Source organism: Chiloscyllium plagiosum, unplaced genomic scaffold, assembly GCF_037043375.1.
Source record: "Chiloscyllium plagiosum isolate Xiang-an unplaced genomic scaffold, Cpla_swu_hap1 HiC_scaffold_25, whole genome shotgun sequence".
In the NCBI taxonomy this organism is placed as follows: Eukaryota; Metazoa; Chordata; class Chondrichthyes; order Orectolobiformes; family Hemiscylliidae; genus Chiloscyllium; species Chiloscyllium plagiosum.
In genome coordinates, this window is record NW_028270163.1 from 62,053,170 (window position 1) to 62,080,899 (window position 27,730).

Sequence of the window (27,730 nt, forward strand, 5' to 3'; positions counted from 1 at the left end):
ATTCAGAATTAATTACCATTTGCAGAAGAGAATTTCAAACATCTGTCACCCTTTGTGTCTAAAGATATTTCCAGTGTTCATTCCTCAAGAGACCTGGCTCCCATTTTTAAATTCTGCCCCCTCATTCTAGACTCCCCAAGTAACGGAAATAGTTTATTTAACCACTATTTCTGTAGCCCTTAAAACATTGAAAGCTTCAATGAAATCACCCCTTACTCTTCTAAATTCCAGAGATCCAATCCCAGATTGTTTCATCTCTGCACAGAATTAAACTCATGAGCTTCTCATGCAGCTTTCTAGTGCATTCCCTCCAAGATCAGTCTCCTCCTTCCTGAGGTGGTGCTCAGAACCAGGTGTGGACAGCTAGAACCTTGATTGTCTTGTGTTCGCGTCCTCGCGATATGAAGCCACCATATCACTTTCGATTAAAACGTCATGATTGGGAACAGAAGATAATGATGAATTCACTTTGACTTCAATCTTGTTGCTCATTGTTTCTGGTTGTCCACCATTTAGAAAGTCCCACTTTACATACTTTCCTGATTCAAAATGGGCAGCCTCTAATTTTCCTGCATTGAAATGCACTTGCCACAGCTTCTCCTATTCACACAGAGTCATAGAGGTGTACAGCATGGAAACAGGCCCTTCAGTCCAACTCATCCATGCCAACCAGATATCCGAAGCTAATCTAGTCCCATTGAAATTCACTTGCCACAGCTTCTCCTGTTCACGTAACCAGGTAGATTGAATATTTTTAAGGTGGCGCTAGATAAATGCTTCTCAGTCAAAGGAATTGAAGAATTGCACAGAGACCAGTATCCCATCAACACACCCCCCACCATCATTAAAGGACCTGCTGAAATAACTGCACAGAGACCAGTATCCCGTCAGCAAACAACCCCCCCCCCTCCATTTACACCTGCTCATTATCGCCACTCTCTGTCTCCTGTTGTTAGGTCAGTGTCCTTTTACAAGCCCATCATCAACTTTAACAAAGAATCATTTTGGAAAGATTTCTCCTGATTGTCCATGTAAGTCAATAGAATTAACATCTGCACACATTCCCCATCCATTACATACATCACCTCTCCAAACACATCACTCCCATTCCTGAGCCATGACTGCCCCTTTACAAACCTCTCTGCTCAGCTGAATATTTACAAACTTATTGATCATCCTAGTCCTAACCATTCATTCAAATCATTCAGACTTTGAACTTAAATGGTCTGTAATTTTGTGGGCTCCCTCTCACAGCTTCCTTAAGCAGTGGACTTATTTGTACAACTTTCTGATTGACTGAAGCGGTTGTTGAAATTCGAATGTGGGAAGATGATAGTTAGGGAGATTAGCAGGTGTTCTCAGCTGTGGAGTGGTCCTGTCACTGGACCAGCAACCTCGGGCGCTGCAGACTGAGTTTCAAATCTCACATGATGTTGAAATTTGAATTCACATAGAATCTGAAAGTGCATGTCTAATGATAACTAGGTAACCATTGCTGTGAAAATCCACCTGGTTCACTTAATGCCCTTTAGAGAAGGAAATCTGCCAAACTTAGCTGGTCTGGCCCTCATGTGACCACAGCAACATAGTTGGCACTTAACTAATCTCTGAAATGGCCTAGCAAACCATTTCAAATTGCTCAAAAGTCTCAGAAAAAGAAGTGAAACTGGACAGAACGCCCAGCGTCAACCTCAGCACTCAAAAAGACAACGGCAGAAACAGTCAATTTAACCCTGTAAGATCCTCCTTATTAACCTGGGAGTTAGTGCAGTCTCACAGACTAGTCAAGCAACAGCCTGGCATAGTCATTCTTACAGAATCATACCTTACAGATAATACCTCAGACCCCTCCTCTACCATCCCTGGATATGCCCTGTCCCACCAGCAGGATAGATCCAGCACACGTGGCGGCACAGTGGGATACAGTCAGGAGGGATACAGTCCTTGACAGCGACTCTGGACCCCATGAAGTTTCATGGCTTCAGTTTAAACGTGGGTAAGGAAACCTCTTACTGGTTACCACGTACCGACCTCCTTTGGCTAAGGAATTGTTACTCCTCCATGTTGAACAACACTTAGAGGAAGCACTGAGGGTGGCAAGGGGACAAAGTGGACTCTGGGTGGAGGATTACACTGTCCACCACCATGAGTGACTCGGCAGCAGCATTACTGATCAAGCCGGTCGGGTCCTAAAGGATATAACTGCTAGACTGGGGTCTGCGGCAGGCGGTGAAGGAACCAACAAGAGGAAAAGACATACCTGACCTCATCCTTACTAATCTGCCAGCTGCAGAAGCATCTGTCCATGACAGGATCGGTAAAAGTGACCACCGCACTGTCCACATTGAGAATACCCTCCATCGTGTTGTGTGGTACTATCACCGTGCTAAATGGGACAGACTTCAAACCGATCTAGCAGCTCAAGACTGGGCATCCATGAGGCGCTATGGGCCATCAACAGCAGGAGAACACTTAATAAGACTAGAGCCCATGGTGTTGGAGGATTGGCTAACTAATGGAAAACCTGACAGTTGGGTTAAAGAGGGTATTTTCAGGATGGCAACCTGAAGTGCCACAGGAATCAGTGCTGGGATTACAATTATTTACAATACACATTAATGAGATGGATGAGGAAACGTGACAGTGCTCCTGCCAGGTTTGCAGATAACACAAAAGTAGGTGGGAAGGCAAGAGTCTGCAGAGGGATGTAGACAGGGTAAGTGAGTGAGTGGGAACTTGGCAGATAGAATATAATGAGAGGAAATGTGAAGTTATGCACTTTGGCAGGAGAGCTGAATATTATTGAAATGGAGAAAGACTGCAGGAAGTTACAGAACCGAGGGATGTGGGAGTCCCTATACAAGGGTCACAACAAGCTAGCATCGATAATAATACAGCAAATGGAATATTGTCCCTTACTTCAAAAGGAATGGAGAATGACAGTCAGGAGGTTTTGCTAAAATGTTGCTAAAGACACTAGTCTTATGGTCTTATGGTTTTACAACCTGAGTTCAAATACAGGAAAAGAGTTGAATTCCAGTAGTGATGGGAGGTGACATCAGGGCTGCATTGAACTGAGTAAGGCATCAAGGAGCCCTGGCAAAACTGGGATCAATGGGTATCAGGGGGCAAACTCTCTGCTGGTTAGAGTCATATCTGGCAGAAAGGAAGATGGTTGTGGTTGTTGGAGGTCAGTCATCTCAGCTCCAGGACATCTCTGCAGGAGTTCCACAGGATAGTATCCTAGGCCCAACCATCTTCAGCTGCTTCATCAATTACCTTCCCTCTGTCATAAGGTCAGAATTAGGGATGTTCGCTGATGATTGCACAATGCTCAGCACCATTCACAACTCCTCAGATACTGAAGCAGTCTGTGTTCAAACGCAACAAGATCTGGACAATATCCAGGCTTGTGCTGACAAGGGTCAACATCCACGCCACACAAATGCCAGGCTATGACCATCTCCAACAAGAGAGAATCTACCTGGGGGCAGGGGGATGGGAACCTAATGGGAGGCTCTGAGTTAGCTAGAGTGGGTGAGGGTTTAAGGAAAAAGAGAATCAAGGTCATAACTAAACAGCAAGAAGGAGCTGAGCAGTGTCGCACTGAGATGAATGAAACCGGGTAATGACAGATAAAAGTGAGAATGTGTAAAAATCAAAGATTCTTCTTGTGGAGGTGTTAGGATTCAAAAAGAAGGAATTAAAAACTCACATAAAGGCACTTTACCTGAATGCTCATAGCATTCCAAACAAGGTCAATGAGTTAACAGCACAAATCACCACGAGTGGGTATGATTTAGTCACTATCACAGAGACATGATTGCAGGGTGGGCACGACTGGGAGTGAAATATCCAGGGGTATCAGACTATTCGGAAGGACAGACAGGAAAGTAGGAAGGTGGTGTAGCTCTCATATTCAAGGCATCAGGGCAGTGCTGAGAGATGATCTCGGTTCTATGGAGAAAAAGGTTGAATCAGCGTGGGTGGAAATTAGAAATAGTAAGGGGAACAAGTCACTGATAGGCATAGTTCAGAGGCCACCAAATAACAACACCACATTAGGGCGGGAAATAAACAAAGAAATAACCGATGCCAATAAAAACGGTACAGCAATTATCACGGGCGATTTAATCTGCATATTGACTGGTCAAACCAGGTTGGTCAATGTAGCATTGAGGAGGACTTAGTAGAACATATCTGTGATAATTTCCTCAAACAGTACGTAATGGAAACTTACAAGGGAGCTAGCTATCCTAGACCTGCTCCTGTGTAACGAGACAGGAATAATTATTCCTGACCTCACAGTTAGGGATCCTTTCAGAAGGGGCAATCACAGTCTGAAGTTGAGTTTAAAAGACAAATGGAGGGTAAGAAGGTAAAATCTAATCCCAACGTCTTGTACTTCAACAAAGGAGACTACAGTGGGATGAGGGAGGAGTTGGCTAAGGTAGACTAGGAGCACAGAGTCATAGAGATGGACAGCATGGAAACAGACCCTTCAATGTAACTCAGGTAAAAACAATAACTGCAGATGCTGGAAACCAGAGTCTAGATTAGTGTGTTGCTGGAAGAGCACAGCAGGTCAGGCAGCATCCGAGGAGCAAGAAATTCGACGTTTCAGGCAAAAGCCCTTCATCAGGAACTTTTGCCCGAAATGTTGATTTTGCTGCCCCTTGGATGCTGCCTGAACTGCTGTGCTCTTCCAGCACCACTAATCCTGAACCTTCAATGTAACTTGTCCATGCTGACTAGATATCCTAAATTAATTAGCCCCATTTGGCCCATATCCCTCCAAACCCTTCCTATCCATATACCCATCCAGATGCTTTTAAATGTTGTAATTGTACCAGCCTCCACCACATCCTCTGGCAGCTCATTCCATACACGTACCACCCTCTGTGTGAAAAAGTTGCCCCTTAGGTCTCTTGTAAATCCTCCCCCTCTCACCCTAAACCTATGCCCTCTAGTTCTGGACTCCCTAACCCCGGGGAAAAGACTTTGCCTATTTACCCTATCCATGCCCTTCATAATTTTATAAACCTCTATAAGGTCACCCCTCAGCCTCTGATGCTCCAGGGAAAACAGCCCCAACCTGTTCAGCCTCTCCCTGTAGCTCAAATCCTCCAACCCTGGCAACATCCTTGTAAATCTTTTCTGAACCCTTTCAAGTTTCACAACATCTTTCCAATTGGAGGGAGACCAGAATTATACACAATATTCCAACAGTGGCCTAACCAATGTCCTGTACAGCCGCAACATGACCTCCCAACTCCTACAATGTAGTGGGACAATTGAGGAATAGTGGAAGACTTTCAAAGTGATTTTTCATAGTGCTCAGGAAAAGTATGGGAGAAAGTGAGGTCTGCAGATGCTGGAGATCAGAGTGTGGTGCTGGAAAAGCGCAGCAGGTCAGGCAGCATCCGGGGAGCAGGAGAATCGACATTTCGGGCAAAAGTCCTTCATCAGAAATGTAAAAGAGTATCCTAGTGAGAAGGAAGGACTGTAGGAAAATGGATAATCAGCTCTGGATATGTAAGGAAATATCAGGTGATATTAAATTGAAAGCTAGGGCATACAAAGTGGCGAAGAATAATGGGAAACTAGAGGATTGGGGAAATCTTCAAAGGTCACCATGAATAACATCATATGGGAAGGTAAGAGGGATTTGAGAGTAACCTAGCTCAGAATATAAAGGCAGATCACAACAGTTTCTGCAAATATATAAAACAAAAAAGAGTAGCCAATGTAAACATTAATCCTTCAGAAAATGAGATGGGGGTTTAATATTGGGGAATGAGGAAATGGCCAAGGTACCGAACAGGTATTTCGTGTTGGTCTTCACAATGGAAGACATAAATAATTGATGACAAGGAGGGCTATGCAGGTGAGGACCTAGAAACAATCATCACGAAGGAGGTGGCGTTGGGCAAACTAATGAAGCTAAGGGTGGACAAGTTTCCTGGCCCTGATGGAATGCATCCCAGGGTGCTCAAAGAGTTGGTGGGAGAAATAGGAAATACACTTGTGGTAATTTTCCAAAATTTACCTGGGGCAGTTCCAGCAGATTGGAAACAGCAAATATGGCGCCACAGTTTAAAAAGGGAGGTGGACAAAAGGAGGGAACTACAGGCACATTCGCTTAACTTCTGTCAAGGGGAAAATGCTTGAATCATTATTAAGGAATAGGTGGCAAGTCATCTGGAGAGAATTTGTCTCACTGGGCTGACACAGCATGGGTTCATGAAGGGCAGGTCATATTTAAATAATTTACTGGAATTCTATGAAGATATTATGAGTAAGGTGGACAATGGGGACCCAATGGATGTCATGTACCTAGATTTCCAAAAGGTGTTAGAAAAGATGCTGCTGTATAAGGTAAAGCTGTGAGGCATTATGAGTAATGTTGTGGTTCTGTTCGCCGAGCTGGAAACTTTTGTTGCAAACGTTTCGGCCCCTGTCTAGGTGACATCCTCAGTGCTTAGGAGCCTCCTGTGAAGCGCTTCTGTGGTGTTTCCTCCGGCATTTATAGTGGCCTGTCCCTGCCGCCTCCGGTTGTCAGTTCCAGCTGTCCGCTGTAGTGGCCGGTATATTGGGTCCAGGTCTGTGTTTGTTGATGGAGTTTGTGGATGAGTGCCATGCCTCTAGGAATTCCCTGGCTGTTCTTTGTCCCAGACAACGCTACCATTATAGGGCAAGCCAAACAAAGAACAGCCAGGGAATTCCTAGAAGCATGGCACTCATCCACAAACTCCATCAACAAACACATCGACCTGGACCCAATATACCGGCCAATACAGCGGACTGCTGAAACTGACAACCGGAAGCGGCAGGGACAGGCCACTATAAATGCCGGAGGAAACACCACAGAAGCGCTTCACAGGAGGCTCCCAAGCACCGAGGATGTCACCTAGACAGGTGACGAAACATCTGCAACACAAATTCCCAGCTCGGCGAACAGAACCACAACAACGAGCACCCGAGCTACAAATCTTCACCCAGCCTTTGAATTATGAGTAATGTATTAGCATGGATAGAGGATTGGTTAACTAACAGGAAGCAGAGTGGGGCTAAATGGGAGTTTTTCTGGTTGGTGATCAGTAGTTTGTGGTGTGCCTCAGGGATCAGTGTTGGGACTGCAATTGTTTTCAATTTAGATAGATGATTTAGAGTGGGGGACCAAGTGTAGTGTGTCAAAGTTAGCAGATGTTACTAAAATGAGTGGTTGAGCAAAGTGTGCAGAGGACACTCTGCAGAGGGATATAGATAGGTTAAGTGAGTGGGCCAGAGTCTGGCACATGGAGTACAATGTTAGCAAATGTGAGGTCATCCATTTTATTGGAATAACAGCAAAATGGGCTATTATTTAAATGGTGAAAAATTGCAGTGTGCTGTTGTACAGAGGCACCTGTGTGTTCTTGTGCATGAATCACAGAAGGTCGGTTTGCAGGTGCAGCAGGTAATTAAGAAGGTACATAGAATATTGTCCTTCATTGCTGAAGGATGGAGTTTAAGAAGAGGGAGGTTATGCTGCAGCTGTATAGAGTGCTGGTGAGGCCGCACATGGAATACAGTGTGTACAGTTTTGGTCTCCTTACTTGAGAAAGGATATACTGGCGCCAGTGGGGTACAAAGGAGTTCACTAGGTTGATTCTGGAGTTGAGAAAGTTGTCTTATGAGGAGAGACTGAGTAGACTGGGACTGTACTCTCTGGAATTTCAAAGAATGAGGGGGGTCTTACAGAAACCTATAAATTTATAACAGCAGTGAATAAGATGGAAGCAGGCTGGTTGTTTCCACTGGCGGGTGAAACTAGAACAAATGGGTATAGTCCCAAAATAAGTGGAAGCAGATTTGGAACTGAGTTGAGGAGGAATTTCTTCACCCAAAGGGTGGGTGAATTTGTGGAATTCTGTGCTCCAATTAGATTCCCTACAGTGTGGAAACAGGCCATTTGGCCCAACAAGTCCACACCGACCTTCTGAAGAGTAACCCACCCAGACCCATTTCCCTCTGACTAATGTACTGAACACTATGGGAAATTTAGCATAACCAATTCACCTGGCCTGCATATCTTTGTGACTGTAGGAGGAAACCCACACAGACACAGGGAGAATGTGCAAACTCCACCCAGTCACCTGAGATGGGCATTGAACCCGGCTCCCTGGCGCTGTGCCCCTGAGCCACTGTGCCACCCCACGGCAGTAAAGGATTTTTGAGCAGTAAAGGAATTAAAAGTTATGGTGAGTGGCAAGTAAGTGGAGCTGAGCCCACGAAAAGATCAGCCATGACCTTATTGAATGGTGGAGCAAGCTCGAGGGGCCAAATGGCCTACTCCTGCTCCTGGTTTTTATGTTCTTTTCTAAACACTGTCCCGTGACATTCAATGGCATTACCATCACTGAATCCCCCACTATCAACATCCTGGAGGTTACCATTGACCAAAACTGAAATGGACTCATCACATAAACACAGCAGCTACAGGAGCAGGTCAGAGGCTGGGAATACTGCGGTAAGTGACTCCCCTCCTGACTCCCCAAAGCCTGTCCATCTCCAAGGCACAGGTCAGGAGGGTGAGGGGATACTCCCCACTTGCCAGCGATGGGGGCAGCTCCAACAACACTCAAGACGCTCGACACCATCCAGGGTAAAGCTCCTGCCTGATTGGCACCACATCTAGACATCCCCTCCCCCCACCACCGACGCTCAGCAGCAACAGTGGGTACCATCTACAAGATGCACTGCAGCAATTCAGCAAAGGTCCTCAGGCAGCACCTTCCACACCCACCATCACTTCTATCTAGAAAGGCAGGGGCTGCCAATACATGGGAATCCCAGCCCCTGCAAGTTCCCCTCTAAACCACTCACCACTCACTTTGAAAATATATCCTCATTCCTTCAGTACCGCTGGGTCAAAATCCTGGAATTCCCTCTCTCAGGGCATTGTGGGGTTGTCCACAACACAGGGCCTGCAGCGGTTGAGTGAGGCAGCTCACCCCCACCTTGTCAAAGACAGCCAGCAACACCAATGTCTCACAGAGTCAATTTAAAAAAGCCAAATCACATCAGCCTCACGATGATTAGATTCACAACGCAATGAAATTAAAATATTCAATGACCCTCCAAAAGTGCCCAATTGTTCCTAACCAGACATCACAAGTAACAGGTCTTATACATGAAGCTTATAACTTCAACAAAAATTCATTTCACTCTAACTTTAGCAGAACATACACAAACTTTAATATCTACAATTGGAACCCAATCTTTTTTAATCACTAACCCCCAATCACAGACTGACAGACAGACAGCAGTTAAGGGTCAAACTAGAAATGTCAAAGAATGGTCATTTTCAGTTTGATAATTATTTCAATAATGAATCCCAGGCCTGGATGTAATCCTTGAATGATGGGTTATATTACAGCCATGAGAGGAAAGGCCAACTTGCTTCACTTCCAGAGGCACTAGTCAATGCAAACTATTTCAGCTTTCATGGGATTCCTTACAGATTGGAGCGATTTCCTTCAGGACTTAAAACCAATTGCACCTGAATTGTGAGGGGACTAATATACTGGCAGGGAGATTTGTGAGAGCTGCTCAGGAGGATTTAAACTAGTAAGGTGGGGTGGTGGGGGACCCAGGGAGATAGTGAGGAAAGAGATCAATCTGAGATGGGTACAGTTGAGAACAAAAGTGAGTCAGTCAGGGCAGGCAGGGACAAGGTAGGAACGATAAATTAAACTGCATTTATTTCAATGCAGGGGGCCTAACAGGGAAGGCAGATTAACTCAGGGCATGGTTAGGAACATGGGACCGGGATATCATAGCAATTACAGAAACATGTCTCAGGAATGGGCAGGACTGGCAGCTTAATGTTCCAGGATGAAAATGCTACAGGAAGGATAGAAAGGGAGGCAAGAGAGGGGGAGTGGTGTTTTTGATAAGGGATAACATTACAGCTGTGCTGAGGGAGAGGATATTCCCGGAAATACATCCAGGGAAGTTATTTGGGTGGAACTGAGAAATAAGAAAGGGATGATCACCTTGTTGGGATTGTATTATAGACCCCCCAATAGTCAGAGGGAAATTGAGAAACAAACCTGTAAGGGGATCTCAGTTATCTGTAAGAATAATAGGGTGGTTATGGGAGGGGATTTTAACTTTCCAAACATAGACTTGGACTGAGCCTGATGTTGGTGGCGGGGAACTTGTTGGAGGGAATCCCGAGGGACAGGATGTACATGTACTTGGAAAGGCAAGGACTGATTAGTGATAGTCAACATAGCTTTGTGCGTGGGAAATCATGTCTCACAAACTTGACTGAGTTTTTTTGAAGAAGTAACAAAGAGGATTGATGAGCGCAGAGCAGTAGATGTGATCTATATGGACTTCAGTAAGGCGTTCGACAAGGTTCCCCATGGGAGACTGATTGGCAAGGTTAGATCTCATGGAATACAGGGAGAACTCGTAATTTGGATACAGAACTCGCTCAAAGGTAGAAGACAGAGGGTGGTGGTGGAGGGTTGTTTTTCAGACTGGAGGCCTGTGACCAGTGGAGTGCCACAGGGATCAGTGCTGGGTCCTCTATTTTTTGTCATTTACATAAATGATTTGGTAGCGAGCAAAAGAGGTACAGTTAGTGAGTTTGCAGATGACACCAAAATTGGAGGTGTAGTCGACAGCGAAGAGGGTTACCTCAGAATACAACAGGATCTGGACCAGATGGGCCAATGGGCTGATGGAGTTTAGTTTAGATTAATGCAAGGTGTCGCATTTTGAAAACGCAAAATCAGAGCAGGACTTATACACTTAATGGGATGTGATTTTTGAGAAGATTTGTAGCTCAGGTTGAAGATAAGTCTGTAAGTTAGCTCGCTGAGCTGGAAGGTGTATTTTTAGATGTTTTGTCACCATACTAGTCCGAGGGAGTGTTGCTGAACAAAGAGACCTTGGAGCGCAGGTTCATAGCTCCTTGAAAGTGGAGTCGCAGGTAGATAGGATAGTGAAGAAGGTGTTTGGTTTGCTTTCCTTTATTGGTCAGAGTATTGAGTACAGGAGTTGGGAGGTCATGTTGCGGCTGTACAGGACATTGGTTAGGCCACTGTTGGAATATTGCGTGCAATTCTGGTCTCCTTCCTATCGGAAAGATGTTGTGAAACTTGAAAGGGTTCAGAAAAGATTTACAAGGATGTTGCCAGGGTTGGAGGATCTGAGCTACAGGGAGAGGCTGAACAGGCTGGGGCTGTTTTCCCTGGAGCGTCGGAGGCTGAGGGGTGACCTTATAGAGGTTTACAAAATTATGAGGGGCATGGATAGGGTAAATAGGCAAAGTCTTTTCCCTGGGGTGAGGGAGTCCAGAACTAGAGGGCATAGGTTTAGGGTGAGAGGGGAAAATTTAAACGAGACCTAAGGGGCAACGTTTTCACGCAGAGGATGGTACATGTATGGAATGAGCTGCCAGAGGATGTGGTGGAGGCTGGTACAATTACAACATTTAAGAGGCATTTGGATGGGTATATGAATAGGAAGGGTTTGGAGGGATATGGATCAAGTGCTGGCAGGTGGGACTAGATTGGGTTGGGATATCTGGTCGGCATGGACAGGTTGGACCGAAGGGTCTGTTTCCGTGCTGTACATCTCTCTGACTCGATGACTCTATGACTTGTTGATAGTTGGAGAATAGCTAGAGCAAGCGAAACCTAAAAAAAAACGCAGCTAAATGCATCAACTTCCAAACCACAACTTCCTCCTTCTCAAAATCCCAGTCAGAGCCAACTCAGCCTTTGGCTTCTTGGTCTTTTTCAACATTCTCCGGGATTGGCTGGCCAGCTTCAGTCCTCCTTTGATTGGCTATTGCCTGACTCTGAACACAGCAAAGTTTGAGTGCTAGTTCATTTCTAATGTTCTCAAAGAAATTCTTAACATGTTCTCAACATGTTCATAACCTGCAGGATATTTCCCAAGCCAGTCCCCAACAGTAAACTTCAGACTTACCGACTTTTTCAAAACCAACTGCTGCACAAAATTAAAGTTAAACTCTCGACTTCAGATCACAAAAACGTTCCAAACTGAAAACGAGAAAAAAAATTTAGTAAATAACAACCCTGAGATGCAGGTTACTCTGATGTAGCCAGGTATGGGACAGGCAGGTGTGGGTCAGGCAGGTGTGGGACAGGCAGGTGTAGATCAGGCAGGTGTGGGACAGGCAGGTGTGGGACAGGCAGGTGTGGGACAGGCAGGTGTGGGACAGGCAGGTGTAGATCAGGCAGGTGTGGGACAGGCAGGTGTGGGACAGGCAGGTGTGGGTCAGGCAGGTGTGGGTCAGGCAGGTGTGGGCCAGGCAGGTGTGGGACAGGCAGGTGTGGGTCAGGCAGGTGTGGGTCAGGCAGGTGTGGGTCAGGCAGGTGTGGGACAGGCAGGTGTGGGACAGGCAGGTGTGGGTCAGGCAGGTGTGGGTCAGGCAGGTGTGGGACAGGCAGGTGTGGGTCAGGCAGGTGTGGGACAGGCAGGTGTGGGTCAGGCAGGTGTGGGTCAGGCAGGTGTGGGACAGACAGGTGTGGGACAGGCAGGTGTGGGTCAGGCAGGTGTGGGTCAGGCAGGTGTGGGTCAGGCAGGTGTGGGACAGGCAGGTGTGGGCCAGGCAGGTGTGGGACAGGCAGGTGTGGGTCAGGCAGGTGTGGGTCAGGCAGGTGTGGGACAGGCAGGTGTGGGTCAGGCAGGTGTGGGACAGGCAGGTGTGGGTCAGGCAGGTGTGGGTCAGGCAGGTGTGGGTCAGGCAGGTGTGGGACAGGCAGGTGTGGGTCAGGCAGGTGTGGGTCAGGCAGGTGTGGGTCAGGCAGGTGTGGGACAGGCAGGTGTGGGCCAGGCAGGTGTGGGACAGGCAGGTGTGGGACAGGCAGGTGTGGGACAGGCAGGTGTAGATCAGGCAGTAGTGGGACAGGCAGGTGTGGGACAGGCAGGTGTGGGTCAGGCAGGTGTGGGACAGGCAGGTGTGGGACAGGCAGGGGTGGGTCAGGCAGGTGTGCGACAGGCAGGTGTAGATCAGGCAGTAGTGGGACAGGCAGGAGTGGGACAGGCAGGTGTGGGTCAGGCAGGTGTGGGACAGGCAGGTGTGGGACAGGCAGGTGTGGGTCAGGCAGGTGTGGGACAGGCAGGTGTAGATCAGGCAGTAGTGGGACAGGCAGGTGTGGGACAGGCAGGTGTGGGTCAGGCAGGTGTGGGACAGGCAGGTGTGGGACAGGCAGGTGTGGGTCAGGCAGGTGTGGGACAGGCAGGTGTAGATCAGGCAGTAGTGGGACAGGCAGGTGTGGGACAGGCAGGTGTGGGTCAGGCAGGTGTGGGACAGGCAGGTGTGGGTCAGGCAGGTGTGGGACAGGCAGGTGTGGGACAGGCAGGTGTGGGACAGGCAGGTGTGGGACAGGCAGGTGTGGGACATCCAGGTATGGGACAGGCAGGTGTGGGACAGGCAGGTGTGGGACAGGCAGGTGTGGGACAGGCAGGTGTGGATCAGGCAGGGGTGGGACAGGCAGGTGTGGGACAGGCAGGTGTGGGTCAGGCAGGTGTGGGACAGGCAGGTGTGGGACAGGCAGGTGTGGATCAGGCAGGAGTGGGACAGGCATGTGTGGGACAGGCAGGTGTGGGACAGGCAGGTGTGGGACAGGCAGGTGTGGGACAGGCAGGTGTAGATCAGGCAGTAGTGGGACAGGCAGGTGTGGGACAGGCAGGTGTGGGACAGGCAGGTGTGGGTCAGGCAGGTGTGAGTCAGGCAGGTGTGGGACAGGCAGGTGCAGATCAGGCAGTAGTGGGACAGGCAGGTGTGGGACAGGCAGGTGTGGGACAGGCAGGTGTGGGTCAAGTGGGTGTGGGACAGGCAGGAGTGGGACAGGCAGGTGTGGGACAGGCAGGTGTGGGTCAGGCAGCTGTGGGACAGGCAGGAGTGGGACAGGCAGGTGTGGGACAGGCAGGTGTGGGTCAGGCAGCTGTGGGACAGGCAGGTGTGGGACAGGCAGGTATGGGACAGGCAGGTGTGGGACAGGCAGGTGTGGGACAGGCAGGTGTGGGACAGGCAGGTGTGGGTCAGGCAGCTGTGGGACAGGCAGGTATGGGTCAAGCAGGTGTGGGACAGGCAGGTGTGGGACAGGCAGGTGTGGGTCAAGTGGGTGTGGGACAGGCAGGAGTGGGACAGGCAGGTGTGGGACAGGCAGGTGTGGGTCAGGCAGCTGTGGGACAGGCAGCTGTGGGACAGGCAGGTGTGGGACAGGCAGGTATGGGACAGGCAGGTGTGGGTCAGGCAGCTGTGGGACAGGCAGGTGTGGGACAGGCAGGTATGGGTCAGGCAGGTGTGGGACAGGCAGGTGTGGGACAGGCAGGTGTGGGACAGGCAGGTGTGGTTCAGGCAGGTGTGGGACAGGCAGGTTTGGGATAGGCAGGTGTGGGTCAGGCAGGTGTAGATCAGGCAGGTGTGGTTCAGGCAGGTGTGGGACAGGCAGGTGTGGGACAGGCAGGTGTGGGACAGGCAGGTGTGGATCAGGCAGGTGTGGTTCAGGCAGGTGTAGATCAGGCAGGTGTGGGACAGGCAGGTGTGGGACAGGCAGGTGTGGGACAGGCAGGTGTGGGACAGGCAGGTGTAAATCAGGCAGGTGTGGGACAGGCAGGTGTGGGACAGGCAGGTGTGGATCAGGAAGGTGTAGGACAGGCAGGTGTGGGACAGGCAGGTGTGGGACAGGCAGGTGTGGGTCAGGCAGGTGTAGATCAGGCAGGTGTGGGACAGACAGGTGTGGGACAGGCAGGTGTAAATCAGGCAGGTGTAGGACAGGCAGGTGTGGGACAGACAGGTGTGGGACAGGCAGGTGTAGATCAAGCAGTTGTGGGTCAGGCAGGAGTGGGACAGGCGGGTGTGGATCAGGCAGGTGTGGGTCAGGCAGGTGTGGGTCAGGCAGGAGTGGGACAGGCAGGTGTGGGACAGGCAGGTGTGGATCAGGCAGGAGTGGGACAGGCAGGTGTGGGTCAGGCAGGTGTGGGTCAGGCAGGTGTAGATCAGGCAGGGGTGGGACAGGCAGGTGTGGGACAGGCAGGTGTGGGTCAGGCAGGTGTGGGTCAGGCAGGTGTGGGTCAGGCAGGTGTGGGACAGCCAGGTGTGGGACAGGCAGGTGTGGGACAGGCAGGTGTGGGACAGGCAGGTGTAGATCAGGCAGGGGTGGGACAGGCAGGTGTGGGACAGGCAGGTGTGGGACAGGCAGGTGTAGATCAGGCAGGGGTGGGACAGGCAGGTGTGGGACAGGCAGGTGTAGGACAGGCAGGAGTGGGACAGGCAGGTGTGGGACAGGCAGATGTGGATCAGGCAGTTGTGGGACAGGCAGGTGTGGGTCAGGCAGGTGTGGGACAGGCAGGTGTGGGACAGGCAGGTGTGGGTCAGGCAGGTGTGGGACAGGCAGGTGTAGATCAGGCAGGTGTGGGTCAGGCACGTGTGGGACAGGCAGGTGTGGGACAGGCAGGTGTGGGACAGGCAGGTGTGGGTCAGGCAGCTGTGGATCAGGCAGGTGTGGGACAGGCAGGTGTGGGACAGGCAGGTGTAGATCAGGCAGGTGTGGGACAGGCAGGTGTGGGACAGGCAGGTGTGGGACAGGCAGGTGTGGGTCAAGTAGGTGTGGGACAGGCAGGTGTGGGACAGGCAGGTGTTGGACAGGCAGGTGTGGGACAGGCAGGTGTGGGACAGGCAGGTGTAGATCAGGCAGGTGTGGGACAGGCAGGTGTGGGTCAGGCAGGTGTGGGACAGGCAGGTGTGGGACAGGCAGGTGTGGGTCAGGCAGGTGTGGGACAGGCAGGTGTGGGACAGGCAGGTGTGGGTCAGGCAGGTGTGGGACAGGCAGGTGTGGGACAGGCAGGTGTGGGTCAGGCAGGTGTGGGACAGGCAGGTGTGGGACAGGCAGGTGTGGGACAGGCAGGTGTGGATCAGGCAGGTATGGATCAGGCAGGTGTGGGTCAGGCAGGTGTGGGACAGGCAGGTGTGGGACAGGCAGGTGTGGGTCAGGCAGGTGTGGGACAGGCAGGTGTGGGTCAGGCAGGTGTAGGTCAGGCAGGTATGGATCAGGCAGGTGTGGGTCAGGCAGGTGTGGGACAGGCAGGTGTGGGACAGGCAGGTGTAGGTCAGGCAGGTATGGATCAGGCAGGTGTGGGTCAGGCAGGTGTGGGACAGGCAGGTGTGGGACAGGCAGGTGTGGGACAGGCAGGTGTAGGTCAGGCAGGTATGGATCAGGCAGGTGTGGGTCAGGCAGGTGTGGGACAGGCAGGTGTGGGACAGGCAGGTGTGGGACATGCAGGTGTGGGACAGGCAGGTGTGGGACAGGCAGGAGTGGGTCAGGCAGGTGTGGGTCAGGCAGGTGTGGGTCAGGCAGGTGTGGGTCAGGCAGGTGTGGGACAGGCAGGAGTGGGACAGGCAGGTGTGGGACAGGCATATGTGGGTCAGGCAGGTGTGGGTCAGGCAGGTGTGGGACAGGCAGGTGTGGGTCAGGCAGGTGTGGGTCAGGCAGGTGTGGGTCAGGCAGGTGTAGATCAGGCAGGAGTGGGACAGGCAGGTGTGGGACAGGCAGGTGTGGGACAGGCAGGTGTGGGTCAGGAAGGTGTAGGACAGGCAGGAGTGGGACAGGCAGGTGTGGGACAGGCAGGTGTAGATCAGGCAGGTGTAGGACAGGCAGGTGTGGGTCAGGCACGTGTGGGACAGGCAGGTGTGGGTCAGGCAGGTATAGGACAAGCAGGTGTGGGACAGGCAGGTGTTGGACAGGCAGGTGTAGATCAGGCAGGTGTGGGACAGGCAGGTGTAGATCAGGCAGTTGTGGGTCAGGCAGGAGTGGGACAGGCAGGTGTGGTTCAGGCAGGTGTGGGACAGGCAGGTGTGGGTCAGGCAGGTGTGGGACAGGCAGGTGTGGGTCAGGCAGGTGTAGGTCAGGCAGGTATGGATCAGGCAGGTGTGGGTCAGGCAGGTGTGGGACAGGCAGGTGTGGGACAGGCAGGTGTGGGACAGGCAGGTGTGGGTCAGGCAGGTGTGGGACAGGCAGGTGTGGGTCAGGCAGGTGTGGGACAGGCAGGTGTAGGTCAGACAGGTATGGATCAGGCAGGTGTGGGTCAGGCAGGTGTGGGACAGGCAGGTGTGGGACAGGCAGGTGTGGGACAAGCAGGTGTGGGACAGGCAGGTGTGGGACAGGCAGGTGTGGGTCAGGCAGGTGTGGGACAGGCAGGTGTGGGACAGGCAGGTGTGGGTCAGGCAGGTGTGGGACAGGCAGGTGTGGGACAGGCAGGTGTAGGTCAGGCAGGTATGGATCAGGCAGGTGTGGGTCAGGCAGGTGTGGGGCAGGCAGGTGTGGGACAGGCAGGTGTGGGACAGGCAGGTGTGGGACAGGCAGGTGTAGGTCAGGCAGGTATGGATCAGGCAGGTGTGGGTCAGGCAGGTGTGGGACAGGCAGGTGTGGGACAGGCAGGTGTGGGTCAGGCAGGTGTGGGACAGGCAGGAGTGGGACAGGCAGGAGTGGGACAGGCAGGTGTAGGTCAGGCAGGTATGGATCAGGCAGGTGTGGGTCAGGCAGGTGTGGGACAGGCAGGTGTGGGACAGGCAGGTGTGGGACAGGCAGGTGTGGGTCAGGCAGGTGTGGGACAGGCAGGTGTGGGACAGGCAGGTGTGGGTCAGGCAGGTGTGGGACAGGCAGGAGTGGGACAGGCAGGAGTGGGACAGGCAGGTGTGGGACAGGCAGGTGTGGGACAGGCAGGAGTGGGACAGGCAGGTGTGGGACAGGCAGGAGTGGGACAGGCAGGTGTGGGACAGGCAGGTGTGGGTCAGGCAGGTGTGGGACAGGCAGGTGTGGGACAGGCAGGAGTGGGACAGGCAGGTGTGGGACAGGCAGGTGTGGGTCAGGCAGGTGTGGGACAGGCAGGAGTGGGACAGGCAGGAGTGGGACAGGCAGGTGTGGGTCAGGCAGGTGTGGGTCAGGCAGGTGTGGGACAGGCAGGTGTGGGACAGGCAGGTGTGGGACAGGCAGGTGTGGGACAGGCAGGTGTGGGACAGGCAGGTGTGGGTCAGGCAGGTGTGGGACAGGCAGGTGTGGGACAGGCAGGTGTGGGACAGGCAGGTGTGGGACAGGCAGGAGTGGGACAGGCAGGTGTGGGACAGGCAGGTGTGGGACAGGCAGGTGTGGGACAGGCAGGTGTGGGACAGGCAGGAGTGGGACAGGCAGGTGTGGGACAGGCAGGTGTGGGACAGGCAGGTGTGGGACAGGCAGGTGTGGGTCAGACAGGTGTGTTTTAGGTACAATGTGTCCCTTTGTTGAATTCCTTTTCAGAAACGTGTAAGAATTTTAAATGTGAAAACATAAGACATTAGAAGTCACCTTGAGGAGGAGGTTATTTTTGCCCCTTGAATCCAGTCCACCACCAAGTGAGGTCATTGCTGACCTTCCCCCTTCGCACCAACTGCCTTTCAGTTGACCCTGTGGACTCTGCCTGATTCAAGTCTGCTTTTCTAAATGCCCTGCTGTTATCTCCTTCAGATGCCAGCTGCTTCTTAATGACAGATATTAGAACAACAAGTCGATAGTTCTTCTTCGTCTACATTTTCCAGTTTGAATATAGATGTTACAATTTCCTGGGATCTTTCTCATGTCTCGGGATGTTTGGAAGGTTATAACCAACACATCCACCGTCTCTGAAACCACATCCTTTCAGACGCCAGGACCCAGGAGATTTGTTTGTCTTCAGGGCATTCAGTTCCCCAATATCTTTGTCCAGTGATCTGCTAATTCCGTCCGTTTCCTCCCACGGCTTTCTACATTTCTTTGGATTGGTTTTGTGTTTTCTATTATGATGCTGGATATGTTTGTTCAATAATTGTTCAAAACCTTGTTTTCTGTTATTAATTCCCCAGTCTCATCCTTTATAGACCAATACTTACTTCTGGGAGAAAGTGAGGACTGCAGATGCTGGAGATCAGAGCTGAAAATGTGTTGCTGGAAAAGCGCAGCAGGTCAGGCAGCATCCAGGGAACAGGAGAATCGACGTTTCGGGCATAAGCCCTTCTTCAGGAAACCACCTGAAGAAGGGCTCATGCCTGAAACATCGATTCTCCTGTTCCCTGGATGCTGCCTGACCTGCTGCGCTTTTCCAGCAACACATTTTCAACACTTACTTCAGCTCAACCTTTTCATTACTATTTACTCACGCAGAAACTTTTACTGTCTCCTCTAATACTTCCTGCTGGTTTTCCCGAAATTCCAATTTTTCCCTCTCTCTTTTTAGTTATCCTTTGCTGACATTTAAAATGTTCCCAGCCATCCCGATGACTTCCAAACTCTGCAGTACATTGTACACATTGCATTTGATTTTTGATATCATTTTTAATGTCCCTAACTTTTGAACCACATTCCCACCAGCCCCAGTTCCCGGTGCCTGTGTTGCAGATTCCTGATGAAGGGCTTTTGCCCGAAACGTCGATTTTCCTGCTCCTCAGATGCTGCCTGACCTGCTGTGCTTTTCCAGCACCACTCTCATCTTAATCTGGATTCTGAGTAATCCAAGATGGAGGATGGGAAAAATTTCTGGCTGTAAGAGCTGCTCCTTTTTTTTGAGGTATTTTAGGTGTTGGAGGTGATTTCCTCGAATTTCATGAGCAGCAATTACTGTTTTATATGCTGTTGCATTGTTTTAGAAATTTGGGGGAAAAAAAAGTCAAAACAACAGCAGTTTTAAAAGGGAGAAAACAGACAAAGGAAGCACATGGTGAGGACAGTGCGGGAGAGAGAGAGAGAGAGAAAACCAGTTACTGCCGTTGCCATTTTGAATTCATGTGTCGCTGGACATCGGAGTGCGTCAGGGAAAATTAACTAACAGTGAATTTCACAACTAATCTTGGAGGAACCTGTTTGGGCGAAGTCAACAACACAGAATCAGATAAGTTAATCATTGTTTTAAGTCTGTCCAATAGAATGGCTGCAGTAGTGAGTACAGTGGGTTCTTTCTTGATTATATGTTTTTGGAGATAAGTCTCTCGATTAAACTTAAAATATAAGCCATAGCTATTAATTTAACCTGGGACAGTGTTTGTAGAGGAATAAGACTGTTATTTTCTGGGTCTGTAGATTGTGAAGGAGCAAAAATGGCCTTTGCAGTGATATGTACTTCTTGTCAGATGTGGGAGTTTAAAGAGAGTTTAAGGGTTACTGCGGATTATATCTGCCATAAATGCTGTTGGATGCGAATCTTATCAGATCGAATGGATCGGTTGGAAAGACAGTTAGAAGCAATGAGGAATTTGCAACAGCAACAGTATGTGATGGATGGCAGTTATAGGAAGGGGGGAAAGTCTCAGATACAGTCACAGAGATGGGTTAGCTCCAGGAAGGGTAAGAGAGGTAAGCACCGAGGGCAGGAGTCTTTTGTGGATATACACATTTTAAACAGGTATGCTCTTTTGGAAAATGTACGTGGTGATGGATTCTCAGGGGAACGTAGCACAAACAGCCAAGTTTCTGGTATTGAGACTGGCTCTAATGCAATGAGGGGTACGTCGGCTTCCAAGAGATCAATTGTGTTAAGGGATTCTGTAGTCAGAGGTACAGACAGACGTTTCTGTGGCCAGCAGAGAAAAAGCAGAATGGTGTGTTGTTTCCCTGGTGCCAGGATCAAGGATGTCTCAGAGAGGGTGCAGAATGTTCTCACGGGGGAGAGGGGCCAGCAGGAGGTCATTGTCCACATTGGAACCAACGACATAGGAAGGGAAAAGGTTGAGACTCTGAGGGGAGATTACAGAGAGTTAGGCAAAAATTTAAAAAGGAGGTGTTCAAGGGTTGTAATATCTGGATTACTCCCAATGCTACGAGCTAGTGAGGGCAGGAATAGGAGGATAGAGCAAATGATTCAATGGCTGAGGAGCTGGTGTATGGGAGAAGGATTCACATTTTTGGATCATTGGAATCTCTTTTGGGGTAGAAGTGACCTGTACAAGAAGGACGGATTGCACCTAAATTGGAAGGGGACTAATATACTGGCAGGGAGATTTGCTAGAGCTGCTTAGGAGGATTTAAACTAGTAAGGTGGGGTGGTGGGGGGGGGGACCCAGGGAGATAGTGAGGAAAGAGATCAATCTGAGATGGGTACAGTTGAGAACAAAAGTGAGTCAGTCAGGGCAGGCAGGGACAAGGTAGGAACGATAAATTAAACTGCATTTATTTCAATGCAGGGGGCCTAACAGGGAAGGCAGATTAACTCAGGGCATGGTTAGGAACATGGGACCGGGATATCATAGCAATTACAGAAACATGTCTCAGGAATGGGCAGGACTGGCAGCTTAATGTTCCAGGATGAAAATGCTACAGGAAGGATAGAAAGGGAGGCAAGAGAGGAGGGGGAGAGCATTTTTGATAAGGGATAGTATTACAGCTGTGCTGAGGGAGATGTTCGCAGGTAAAGGGACGGCTGGAAAATGGGAAGCCTTCAGAAATGAGATAACGAGAGTCGAGAGAAAGTATATTCCTGTCAGAGTGAAAGGGAAGGCTGGTAGGTATAGGGAATGCTGGATGACTAAAGAAATTGAGGGTTTGGTTAACAAAAAGGAAGCATATGTCAGGTATAGACAGGATAGATCGAGTGAATCCTTAGAAGAGTATAAAGGAAGTAGGAGTATACTTAAGAGGGAACTCAGGAGGGCAAAAAGGGGAAAGATGTTGTGAAACTTGAAAGGGTTCAGAAAAGATTTACAAGGATGGTGCCAGGGTTGGAGGATCTGAGCTACAGGGAGAGGCTGAACAGGCTGGGGCTATTTTCCCTGGACCATCGGAGGCTGAGGTTTACAAAATTATGAGGGGCATGGATAGGATAAATAGACAAGGTCTTTTCCCTGGGGTCGGGAGTCCAGAACTAGAGGGCATAGGTTTAGGGTGAGAGGGGAAAGATATAAAAGAGACCTAAGGGGCAACGTTTTCATACAGAGGGTGGTACATGTATGGAATGAGCTGCCAGAGGATGTGGTGGAGGCTGGTACAATTGCAACATTTAAGAGGCATTTGGATGGGTATATGAATAGGAAGGGTTTGGAGGGATATGGGCCGGGTGCTGGCAGGTGGGACTCAATTGAGTTGGGATATCTGGTTGGCATGGACGGGTTGGACCGAAGGGTCTGTTTCTATGCTGTACATCTCTATGACTCTCTGACTCTATGACTGCATGATGAAAAGACAGGATAGCCTTAGAAATGGACATACTGTGCTTAGAAAAGCTTTGTGCTCATCCTGCTATTGGAAGGAAGTCATTAAAATGGAAAGCATGCAAAATAGATTTACCAGGATGTTATCAACACTGGATGGTTTGAGCTATAGCGAGAGGCTGGACAGGCTGGGGCTGTTTTCACTGGAACTTGGAAGCTGAGGACTGATCTTATAAGAGGTTTATAAAAGCACGAGGGGTGTGGATAGGGTGAATAGCTAAGATATTTTCCCCGGGGTAATGGAGTCCAAAACTGGAGGACCTAGATTTAAGGTGATAGCAGAAAGATTTAAAAGGGATCTGAGCAGCAACTTTTTCACACAGAGGGTGGTACGTGTATGGAATGAGCTGCCAGAGGAAGTGGTGGAGGCTGGTACAATTACAACATTTAAGAGGCATTTGGATGGGTATATGAATACGAAGGGTTTGGAGGGATATGGGCCCAATGCAGGTGAATGGGACTAGATGAGTTTGGGATCTCTGGTCAGCATGGATGAGTTGGGCCGAAGGGCCTGTTTCTGTGCTGTATGACAGGTGCTTGCTGTTCAATCCTCACAGATTAGTGAGCTCAACAACACTTCAACACATTTACATAACTGAGTGTAAGCAAGAGCTGTCACTAAGGGCTGCGATCTTCTCACACTGTTACTGTAACACTGCTCCATCTCATTTCAGGCAGTGTCCCACTGAGATATTGCCAGCTCCAACACAGACTGCTCTGCTCAGACACAGAAACACAGAAAATACCAGCAGTAACCCATTCAGGCTGTTGAGCCTGTGGTAATGAATTCCATCGGCTCGCCACTCTCTCATCATCTCATCCTGTGCCTGTGTGTGGGCGTCACGGTGGCACAGTGGTTAGCACTGCTGCCTCACAGCACCAGAGACCCGGGTTCAATTCCCGCCTCAGGCGACTGACTGTGTGGAGTGTGCACATTTTCCCCGTGTCTGCGTGGGTTTCCTCCGGGTGCTCCGGTTTCCTCCCACAGTCCAAAGATGTGCAGGTCAGGTGAATTGGCCAAGCTAAATTGCCCGTAGTGTTAGGTGAAGGGGTAAATGTACAGGAATGGGTCTGGGTGGGTTGCTCTTCGGAGGGTCGGTGTGGACTTGTTGGGCCGAAGGGCCTGTTTCCACACTGTAGGGAATCTAATCTAATCTAAATGGTTTACCCTAAATCCTTACTCTGTGTGCCTCACTCTGGAATCCCCCCAAGATAACGAACAACCTTCCTGCTTCTACCCTGTCGAGCTCTGTCAGAATTTTACAGGATTCAATTAGATCCCTCCTCATTCTTCTAAACCTCAGTCAGTATAATCCGAACTGTTCCAGTCTCTCCTCATAGGTCAGTGCTGCCATCCCAGGGATCAGTTCAGGGAACGTGCACTGCAGTCCCTCCATCACCAGGACACCCTTCCTCAGAGAAGGATACCTGAAACGCACACAAGATTCGAGATGTGGTCTCACCACGGTCCTGTATAATTGCAACAAGCCATTCCTGCTCCTGGACCGGAATCCTCTCCTGTATCCTGTAAAGACCAATGTACCATCTGTTTTCTTCCTGCTGACCTTCAGTGACCACTCTATTAGGACACACAGGTCTCGTCAGCTCCACCATTCGATCACGGCTGATATGTTTCTCAATCCCATTCTCCTGCCTTCTCCCCATAACCCTTGACCTCTAAATGAAGGACCTCCCTAGCTCTGTTGTGAATACACTCAGTGACCTGGCCTCCATAGTCCTCTGCGGCAACGAGTTCCACAGACTCCCCACCCTCTGGCTGAAGAAATTCCTCCCCATCTCCGTTCTAAAGGGTTGACCCTTCACCCTGAGGCTGTGCCCTTGGGTCCTAGTCTCTCCCACTCGTGGAAACATCTTCCCCACGTCCACACTCTCCAGGCCTCTCAGCAGTCTGTAGGTTTCAATGAGAGACCCCCATCTGTCCAAACTCCATTGAGTAGAGCCCAGTGAGGACCGGTGATGGAGGGAAGCAGCTCCCAGCTCAGTCAGTTGTTTAAACATTCCACATAGTAGGAGCAGGAGAATGCCACCCTGCTCCTCGGAGCTGCTCGCTTCTCCAAGACAATCATGGCTGATCTCATTGTGGCCTCGGCACTCTAACTCTGTCTCGCTCATTAGTGAACAATCCATCAGCCTCTGTCTCAGAAATACTCAGTGACCGAGTGTGCACTGTCCTGTGGGCGGAGGCCGGTTTCACAGACCCTCACCATCCTGTCTGCCAGAATGAGTGGGCCATTCCTTGTTACTGTCCCTCCCTGAAAGAGAAGCAGCCACCTCTGCCAAGACCCACCAGGTTCTGACACATTTCCATATGAACCCAAGTGGAAACCAGGGCAGTCTGTTCAAGACCCTACCCCAAGTCCCCACAACCCTCAACACCCTACCCCAACCTGAGCTGGTCCAGGGACCACCAGGTTCACTCTGACAAGGGGGAACTACTCGGGGTGTGAAGGGTCAACATCAGCAATGTTCAAGTCAGCAGGAACTTTCTGGAATCTGTAGAGTTGGGGAGGGTGACAGCCAATGAGTGGCTGACATGCCGTTGCTATGGAGCTCAGGAGCATGGCTGCTGCCTGTTTCATGTGGGGAGGTGATCACCGAAGGAAGACATTGTGGGTGAACCTCAACATTTCAGACAAATGGTTTCTGTTTGCAGCTGCAGAGAGTGGCCAGGTACCTGGACCCACAGAACCTGGGACGGATCAGCTTTGAGGAATTCTGTCAGGGAATCCTCGCCATCAAAGGTAAGGACAAATCCTGGGGGTGGGGCACATTGCAGGGAGCACACTCGGAGGGAATACAATACGGTGCCTCAAGGCTGCAGCACCCATGTCAACCACAGAGAGCAGGAAGAGAGCCATACCTCAGTGAGAGTCAGTGTGTGTGGGACTGTACCCCAGTGAGAGTCAGTGTGTGTGGGACTGTACCCCAGTGAGAGTCAGTGTGTGTGGGACTGTACCCCAGTGAGAGTCAGTGTGTGTGGGACTGTACCCCAGTGAGAGTCAGTGTGTGTGGGACTGTACCCCAGTGAGAGTCAGTGTGTGTGGGACTGTACCCCAGTGAGAGTCAGTGTGTGTGGGACTGTACCCCAGTGAGAGTCAGTGAGTGTGGGACTGTACTCCAGTGAGAGTCAGTGTGTGTGGGACTGTACCCCAGTGAGAGTCAGTGTGTGTGGGACTGTACCCCAGTGAGAGTCAGTGAGTGTGGGACTGTACCCCAGTGAGAGTCAGTGTGTGTGGGACTGTACCCCAGTGAGAGTCAGTGTGTGTGGGACTGTACCCCAGTGAGAGTCAGTGAGTGTGGGACTGTACCCCAGTGAGAGTCAGTGAGTGTGGGACTGTACTCCAGTGAGAGTCAGTGTGTGTGGAACTGTACCCCAGTGAGAGTCAGTGTGTGTGGGAGTGTACCCCAGTGAGAGTCAGTGTGTGTGGGACTGTACCCCAGTGAGAGTCAATGTGTGAGAGACTGTACTCCAGTGAGAGTCAGTGTGTGTGGGACAGTACCCCAGTGAGTGTCAGTGTGTGTGGGACTGTACCTCAGTGAGAGTCAGTGTGTGTGGGACTGTACTCCAGTGAGTGTCAGTGTGTGTGGGATTGTACCCCAGTGAGAGTCAGTGTGTGTGGGACTGTACCCCAGTGAGAGTCAGTGTGTGTGGGACTGTACCCCAGTGAGAGTCAGTGTATGTGGCAGTGTACCCTAGTGAGAGTCAGTGTGTGTGGGACTGTACCCCAGTGAGGGTCAGTGTGTGTGGGACTGTACCACACTGAAAATCATGTGTGTGAGATTGTAGCCCAATGAGAGTCAGTGTGTGTGGGAGTGGACCCCAGTGAGAGTCAGTGTGTGTGTGTGGGGGACTGTACCCCAGTGAGAGTCAGTGTGTGTGGGACTGTACCCCAGTGAGGGTCAGTGTGTGTGGGAGTGTACCCCAGTGAGAGTCAGTGTGTGTGGGACTGTACCCCAGTGAGAGTGTGTGTGTGGGAGCTGTACCCCAGTGTGGGGCAGTGTGTGTGTGGTGTACCCCAGTGAGGGTCAGTGTGTGGGTGGTGTACCCCAGTGAGAGTCAGTGTGTGTGTGGTGTACCCCAGTGAGAGTCAGTGTGTGTGGGACTGTACCCCAGTGAGAGTCAGTGTGTGTGGGACTGTACCCCAGTGAGAGTCAGTGTGTGTGGGACTGTACCCCAGTGAGATTCAGTGTGTGTGGGACTGTATCCCACTGAAAATCAGTGTGTGTGGGAGTGTACCCCAGTGAGAGTGTGTGTGTGGGAGTGTACCCCAGTGAGGGGCAGTGTGTGGGTGGTGTACCCCAGTGAGAGGTGTGTGTGGGAGTGTACCCCAGTGAGGGGCAGCGTGTGGGTGGTGTACCCGAGTGAGGGGCAGTAATTCGGGTATGTTGTGCTGTTGCCCTGCTGTGATCTGTTGTGTTTGTGTTGACAGGTTGTGATGATCGATTGGGATCTGTCCTGTGTCTCGAGGACCCTCCCTTTGACCCCGTGTATGAAGATTATTACTATCGTCAGGTATATTCCAGCCCGGATTCTGTCTGGATTCTCAGTGGGAGAGTGGGAATGGGGTTTGTGGACGTGTGTTGCCTGGCTGAAGGAGGTATTTGAGAATGGGAGTCTCAGTCCGGCCTCGGGGAATCCCTGCTCATTCCCAATCCCGGGGGAATCCAGTGTCTCACCTCCCTCCAGCACTGATTGGTTACATTGGAGTTGATCACTGTGATGGACTGAGTTAATCAATCATTTGCTGTGTCCATTATCTTGATTGGCTGATGGTATCAATCCTCCACCAATCACAGTTGTGAATTTGGAGAATTGTGATTGGCTGCAGGGCTGATGGAGCCTGTGGTTGGAATGACATTGACACATACCACCTCTGCATGCACTGGTCAGTCGGGAAATCTTGCCTTTAGCTACAGACACAATCCTGATCCCCTCGCCCTCCTCATTCTCTCCCCTCCTCCCTACCCTCCCTCCAACTCCCACCTCTGTCTCAATCTGGCCCTCGCTCTGATTGACGGTGAGTTTAGTGAAAGGAGGAGCTGGTTGATGGGCAGAATGGCCTGCTATATTCTCACTGCTCCATTTTCTCTCCAAAGCATTCTTCTGAATTGAAGGAATGACTCCTTTCTGTTTCTGGAACATTCTGCGTTGCTGATATTTTCGGAAGGTGTTGATGAATGCTATAAATATCGAGGTGTTTGCTCAGAGTGTCCCCCTGGAGGATCAGATTGGAAACTGCACACGGATCACACACTCACCAAGTACACTGGGTGCACTGACCAGTCACCCCTAACCCAGTACCCCCTGAGCTGGTGTCTGCTGACCTGTGACCCCTGACTCGGTATGAGGAGAGCAGGTTTTTGGGTCAAATAAGAAATGAACTTGAGGAAGTTGTCAGGGAGTGTATGGTCAGGGTCAGGGCATAGTCAGGGTATGGTCAGGGTAAGGTCAGGGTATGGTCAGGGTAT

General features: G+C 50.7%; 1 protein-coding gene across 1 annotated transcript in view; it reads left to right on the forward strand.

Moving 5' to 3' along the window:
* The window catches only part of LOC122545689 (rab11 family-interacting protein 4-like), a 205,235-nt gene that overhangs the window by 1,574 nt on the left and 175,931 nt on the right, over positions 1-27,730 (forward strand). Inside the window, exons 2-3 of the mRNA XM_088000810.1 lie at positions 24,915-25,002; positions 26,692-26,774. Of these exons, the coding sequence (XP_087856936.1) occupies positions 24,915-25,002; positions 26,692-26,774 (171 nt within the window). The remainder of the gene's footprint in view (positions 1-24,914; positions 25,003-26,691; positions 26,775-27,730) is intronic.